Source organism: Cenococcum geophilum, assembly GCF_001692895.1.
Source record: "Cenococcum geophilum 1.58 unplaced genomic scaffold K441scaffold_38, whole genome shotgun sequence".
Classification (NCBI taxonomy): domain Eukaryota; kingdom Fungi; phylum Ascomycota; class Dothideomycetes; order Gloniales; family Gloniaceae; genus Cenococcum; species Cenococcum geophilum.
The window spans coordinates 1,043,370-1,050,212 of record NW_027137596.1 but is presented as its reverse complement, the minus strand read 5'-3'; the positions used below and the strand labels follow the sequence as shown (position 1 = coordinate 1,050,212).

General features: G+C 38.4%; 2 protein-coding genes across 2 annotated transcripts; one reads left to right on the top strand and one right to left on the bottom strand.

Moving 5' to 3' along the window:
- Positions 1 to 1,631: 1,631 nt before the first annotated feature.
- K441DRAFT_574095 (ankyrin) lies at positions 1,632 to 2,109 on the top strand (the record flags this gene model as incomplete). The annotated part of the gene is made up of 2 exons (XM_067644089.1): positions 1,632 to 1,929; positions 2,018 to 2,109. Coding segments are annotated over 2 exons (390 nt in total), but the record flags the coding sequence as incomplete, so codon positions are not given.
- A 2,327-nt stretch (positions 2,110 to 4,436) lies between these two features.
- Positions 4,437 to 5,286, bottom strand: K441DRAFT_204732 (uncharacterized protein). The gene has a single exon (XM_067640504.1). The coding sequence runs from the start codon at positions 4,801 to 4,803 to the stop codon at positions 4,621 to 4,623; it is 183 nt and encodes a 60-aa protein (XP_067501091.1). The 5' UTR covers positions 4,804 to 5,286; the 3' UTR covers positions 4,437 to 4,620.
- Between the last annotated feature and the right edge of the window lie 1,557 nt (positions 5,287 to 6,843).

Sequence of the window (6,843 nt, the reverse complement as noted above, 5' to 3'; positions counted from 1 at the left end):
GAAAGTAAGTAAGACCTATATCTCCCAAATGCCTTAGGCATCCGTTTATTTTTATTAAGGTTAGAATTTCCCTAAAAAAAGTTAGTTTTATTAAAATATATAAGAAATAAACTAGATTTCTTACCTCCTAAAGGCCCTTCTTTATATACTATAGCTCTAGAATTAATTCCTAGATAAAATAAGAAATTAAATTACTAATATCGGAATTTTTAATAATATACTTTATAATTATAGTTATAAGGAAGTTTGTTAACCGCCTTAGTGCCATTAATTTTACCTTTAGAAGGCATTTTCTAAAAAAATATTAAATTAGTTTTTTTTATTGGAAAAATCGCGAAAATATACTGTATTTTAGATGCGGTAGGTATAATATCTAAAATCTATGTCTTTATGGCCCTAGAAACCAGCCCTAAAATATTAAAAGAACTGGGAAAAAATATAATATTTCTTACCTTAACTTCTCTTTAAGATTTTTATCTTGTTTATCCTAAATAGAATTAGTATATTCTTAAAGCTACTAAGAAAAAAATATACCTTTAATAGCTTTTTTAATAACTATCTTTTCTGGTATACTGCCTTTTTAGTAGTAGTTGCGGCAGCAGCACTAACAGATCTAATATCTAAATTTTAAAATAATTTTTAGAAAAAATAATAAAATAATAAAAAGGAAATAGAGAAAACTATAAGTTAATATAGTAAGAGGCCGCATATTAAATGATTCTTCCTAGTAAGAAAGAAAGCCTAGTATATTAGAAAATCCAATAATTAAGTAATTGCTATAGTAGAAAACTAAAAAACAAATTTCCTAAAAAAATTTAAGTTGTTAATTTTAAGCTAATATGTTAAAATAACTAAGAAACTACTAAGCGATATAATATAAAACTAAAAAAGAAAAAAAGAGATTTTTATAAATTTAAAAATATAGTTCTAGAAGACTTTTTTTTCTGAAAATACATGAAAATCATATAACTTGAAAAATTGCTTACTTAGGAGGCATTTTAGAAGCTCTAAAAGAGCTATGGGATTGTTATTCTAGTATATAAGTTAGTATATAACGTATATAGCTAATATAAAGCTCTAGCTTACTTAATTTTTGCTCATTAATTGAGCGTTAGGGTGTTTGAGGTTGAAGAGCTTGATCGAGAGTGAAGTTATCTCGGGCGCCAAGCCCTCGCGTATGCTAGGCCGTTTTAGGATTGGCGCCCCGACCGTCCGCGCCTGGACGGTTACCATCCGAGAAGAAGAGCGCGTACAGACGCGTATGGCTCGCTTCCTGGGGTGCGACGTTACCTCCCCTCCCCGGGAAACACCGTGATATTTTCACCGGGACTAGGGGTAGAGAATAAAATTATAGCTTACCGTTGCTTCCAGTATATCTGCACTGATGCATTTTCCGAGCGCTTGGACGGCAGAACCCTTCCAGCAGAGAAATTAGAGATCGTCACCAGAAACACATCATATCTTGAGTATCCAGTGCTGCATTGGATGGACCACGGAAGGACCGCATCTCTTGGTATCACCGAGCTCTTCAATTTAGAAGAGCAATTCTTTAGACAACACTCCAGATTGAGGCCGATCTGGTTTCACGCGTACTGGAAGTCACGTCACAAATATCAAAAGAGCCATATCTCCTCACAGTTTTACCTCTTGCCGCGTATTCCGGGTTATTATGGTTAGCGGTAAAGCTGTTTCACAGTGGCTATGAAGCAGACGTCAATAAAATTGATTCTACAGGCCGCGTGCCACTGCACTGGGCAGCTATAGAAGGGCACGAGGCGATGGTCAAGCTGCTGCTCGACCACAACGCCAACATCGACACGAAGGATGAGGATGAATGGGCGGCGCTACACTGGGCAGCAATTAGGGAGCATAGTGCGGTAGTCCAGCTGCTCCTAGAGAATAGGGCAGACGTTGAAGCAGCAGACGGGAGTAACGTCGCTGATGCTGGCGGCACATTATGGGCGACCAGCGATAATGAACGTGCTTGTATAGAAGGGGGCGGATGTCGAGGTAGAAGGCGAATATGGGACGGCGCTGATAAGAGCTTCTATGGGAGGACACAAAGAGGTAGTGCAATCCTTGCCAGGGTGGTTGTCAATAAGTCAATAACGCTTCAATCAATATTGATATTGATTGGTCAATATCAATCAATATTGATAATCTTGTCAATAATTGAATAACAGCTAAGCTACTCCAAGCTCATCATTTGTAATACCACTCCGTTTCCAATGTTTTGAACACTACTCTCTCAATATTTTCAGCTCCTAGTTGCGCCCTTTCCCATAAGATTATACGACGAGCTCCTAAAAAGACTCTCTCTGGCTCATCACTTATCGCTAGAATTAATAGAATATTAATTGCCATATACAATAATCTTAGCTAACGTTTTCTTTATTAATCTTAACACCACTATTTAAAAGCAGATAGCTTCCTAATATCGTACGGTTCTCCATTGCTATCCCTTAACCCGTTAAAATTGGTCCTTATGTTATCGATAATAGTCCACCAATCGGATTAGCTGAATTTAATGGCCGCATAGTCTTGATTCCGGTGTTCGCGCACAGACCACGTCCTCTAGGGACCTTGACGGGTTAAGGGATAGTCTTTGTAACCGACTACCGGACCCTGCATATTGCCCTGTTTCACTAGCGTCAGCACTACCCTCGTATGTCTCGGATATGGTTGAAATGACTCATAGGCTTCGGAGTTAGGGGTCTACTTTCATGTATTTATACCACTTGATTTCCATAGATTTACAATTAAGTCGCTCGTTCAATTCCCACACACTGCAAAGCTTACAGTTATGAGCCCGGCCTGCCTACCGTACTGCATCTGATCTGTACATCCAGCGCTTACTAAGCAATCAATCTACTACGTTCAAGAAGTCACTACTTCTTCCACCTTTGCAAGTGTCTTGAGCTTCTTCATTTACCAAACGGACGGACGATCGAACATCAATCACATCGAACATCGATCAAATCGAACATCGATTAAATTGAACATCGAACACATCGATTGCATCGAACATCGATCGAAACGAACCCGACCGACCGTACGACCCTTGACCGTACGAACGACCGACCGACGAACGGACGAATCAAATCAAAGCTTCGGAACGTCAAAATAAGGTTCTGCCAAGACGCTATCTGGACCCTGACCTGGACCCTTACTGACCTGTCAAATTCCAAAAATGACGACCTCTACCGAATCAAAAATCAACCTTATCCTCAACCAGCCATCCGATTGGATTCAATGGTTCTTTATCATCCAAGACACAGCCAAAACTAACAAGGTATGGGAGTATATCGACCCATCCAAGAAGAAAGATAAGCTTCCAAAGCTAGAACCACCGCATCGACCTGTACCAGCGGACGTACTTCCGAATGCTACATCGATAGCTCAGCTAGACCAAATTAAGCTCACAGCCTACAATCAGCTCTACGCCGAATACAAAGACGATCTCCGCATACATGAGTAGCGAGAACAGGCTATAAACGGTATCAGCAACTACATCGTTCGCTCTACATCGGTAGCCTACCTTCCCCTCATCGACGGCCTTGATACGGTACACGAACGGCTTCAAGCACTGAAGACTGCACTTGCCCCTACCACCTCAGGTCGAAAGCACGACGTCCTTCAATACACGGCTCTAAAAGCCTACGGTACAACACAAAGCATCGAAAAATGGTTAAACAGCTGGCGGAACATCTATAAACTTGCGGAACAGTTGGACCTACCAGACGTACAGGGATTTAGGCCACACTATGATTTCATTCGAGCAATCAAACCAATCTCTTCTAGCTTTGCAGGAGCACTAGAAGTAGATCTTATTCGCAAAGAACGGAAGGACGAAGAAGCCCCATCCATTATCGATCTAATTGAGGAATTCAAAGAGCACTACCGCATGCAGCAATCGGCATCATCTTCTACCACTACGACTGCCAATCACTCTGCGTTTGCAACACTTCAAAATAATTCCCCTGTCTCTTCAGTAAAGACATGCCTCTGTGGTGAAGAACACCTATTTCGGGAATGCCAATATCTAATTGAGAGCCTAAGACCCCATGGGTGGGTACCCNATGAGAAAATACAACANCNAATTGATGAAAANCTCATGAGATATGAGAGACTTGCTGCTGCTGTTGAGAAAGCACAAAAGGAGGCTTCCCAGAGGATGCCTACTACCGCTACTAATGATGAAGAACCATTGAATCCAGTCAGATGGCTGGTTGAGGATGAGGTTGACTTTTGATTCGTTCGTGGTCGTCATTTTTAGAATTTGTGGGGTCAGGCAGGGTCCAATTGGTGTCTTGGCGAAAACCTTATTTTGACGTTCCGAACTTTTGATTTGATTCGTCCGTTCGTCGGTCGGTCGGTCGTACGGTCGGGGTCGTACGGTCAGTCGGGTTCGGTTCGATCGATGTTCGATGTATTCGATGTTCGACGTAATCGATGTTCGATGTTCGATTTGATCGATGTTCTATCGTCCGTCCGTTTGGTAAATGAAGAAGCTCAAGACACTTGCAAAGGTGGAAGAAGTGACTTCTTGAACGTAGTAGATTGATTGCTTAGTAAGCGCTGGATGTACAGATCAGATGCAGTACGGTAGGCAGGCCGGGCTCATAACTGTAAGCTTTGCAGTGTGTGGGAATTGAACGAGTGACTTAATTGTAAATCTATGGAAATTAAGTGGTATATATACATAAAAATGGGCAACAAAAAGATGATGACGATGATGCACAATTGCCGAGGTAGACAGCGCTTACAGTCGGCAATAGGTAATGGAAATAGGTAGTGAGACATAGGTAGTGAGACATACGATGTCAAGAAACGGATGGTGAGTCATAAGGTAAGGCGAACCTCAGTAGTCGGTTACAGTCTTCGTACTTATCCTAACTTACTAGCCAAGCGTATATTCCTAGATCTTAAGCAATCCAATCAAATTTATTAAGATCTTAATCTTAAGAGGGTTTCCTTTCGTACAAGGAAGGAGTAAAAGGAGTAAGTACTTTTTCCTAATAAGACTTCTAAAGCTCTTTTACCTTTTATAGTATTAGCTTTTACTATTTAGCCTTTTAGTTTACGCGAATATACTTTATATAACGGTTTAGATAAAGAATAAGGGCAGCTGTATAAAGAGGAGAGTTGTTAGTTTTACTATAGTACTTATTAAAGGTCTCCCATCCCTTCCTAATTTAGGAGCTAAACTCCTTATTAGAAGTATACTTAGACTACTATATAGTATTAGCCTTATCTAACCTAATTAAGAATTCTACTTATAAGGGCCTTTTTAAAGTGCTTAATAAGAATATCCATAGTAAAGAGTACTCTATTAATTATCGTGTAGTCTCTCTAAGTTTCTAAGGTTACTTAATAGAATAGTTAAAGGAATATCTTAGTCGTATAAAGAAATTCCCAGTCCTTTAGATAGAGATACTCCATCTAGAGTATAATAAAGTAGCTCTTTAAATATATATTAATGGCGCTTAATTATTATTTAGCTATAGCTAGTATCTAATACTAGCTATTCCATCTTATCCGGTTATTAAGTAGAATTATTCTTCCTACTAGATCTTTAAACTCCCTTATATAACTAGCCGAATTATAAATATATATAATATTATTATAAAGCTTTCTAAGTAGTCCTATAGCCTAAAAAGCTGCCCTTTACTTAGCTTCGCCTTCTACCTTCCCTTTTCCTTCTTATTTGTTATATAACTTAAGTTACTCTATCTCTATTAGGCCCTAAAAAAAAGCTTATATAGCTAAGTTAATAATATAGCTAGTATAGCAGATCTGTTACGGACGCTTTAAGTACAATATTACGACTACTTAGAGAAGAGTTAGAAGAAGCTAGTTGGTTAATCTAGGTATGGTTTAAGATAAAACTAATAGAGCTATGTGACAAGGAATGGTAACTAAGGTCACGTGACGTAATCTATATAATCCGTAGGATCTATGTAATCTATAATAGAGTAGATAGAGCACACGTATATTACGTATAAGAAGGATTTTATAGGAGTACGGTTGTGTATTTAAGGACCCTTAGTCCCTACCTAGATAGTTCCTTCCTTATAGTAATTCTCAGAATACAATTAGAGTTAATCTATTAGGCAACTACTCCACTAGTTATTATTACGTTATTAACTTTAATTTATATTACCTATACACCTAGCCTAATAACGAGCCTATTGTAGTACTTGCTATAAGGTTCCGTTATATAATTACTACCTAGTTACGGTATTAAATATAGAAAGTTAAATAACATACCACTAAAAGCAGCCACCATAACGCCATTAACGGCGGCAACTACTTTAAGGTTAGGAGGTAACACTAGTATAGCAGATACTAACTTATAGCAACCTATAACGGTCGGATAATTATAAGAGATAGTTGACTAATTAATAACAAATAATGCGGCGCTAGAAGAAAGGGTTAATAGGATAGAAGCAGTAAAGATTAAGCTACTATTAATCAAAAGGTTCTTAGGAGAAAGATTAAAGCTTAAAGGATTCCTTATGTAGATGCACTTTAAAGTTATATAAAAAGGGGTAAAGCTACTAACACCTATGGATTGAATAGCCTATGCGGGACTATTCCTATTAGGAAGGGCACTTAAGTAGTTTAAGCCTTACCTTATGGAAATATAGGTAAACGGAATAATAACTACTAATTAGGAGGTACGATTTATATTCTTAAGCTAGGAAGGGTTTATAGAGCAACTTATATAAATATTTGGAGACCTAGAGGCGGTAACTATAGCGAAAAGAAAACTCTAAGATATTACGCAATAAACCTTAGTAATTAAGTACATAATATAGTTCTAGACGTTAGCTATATAAG

Bases quoted from the DNA above. Each gene is read 5' to 3' on its own strand.
- K441DRAFT_204732 (XM_067640504.1), bottom strand. From the start codon at position 4,803: ATGTCTCACTACCTATTTCCATTACCTATTGCCGACTGTAAGCGCTGT.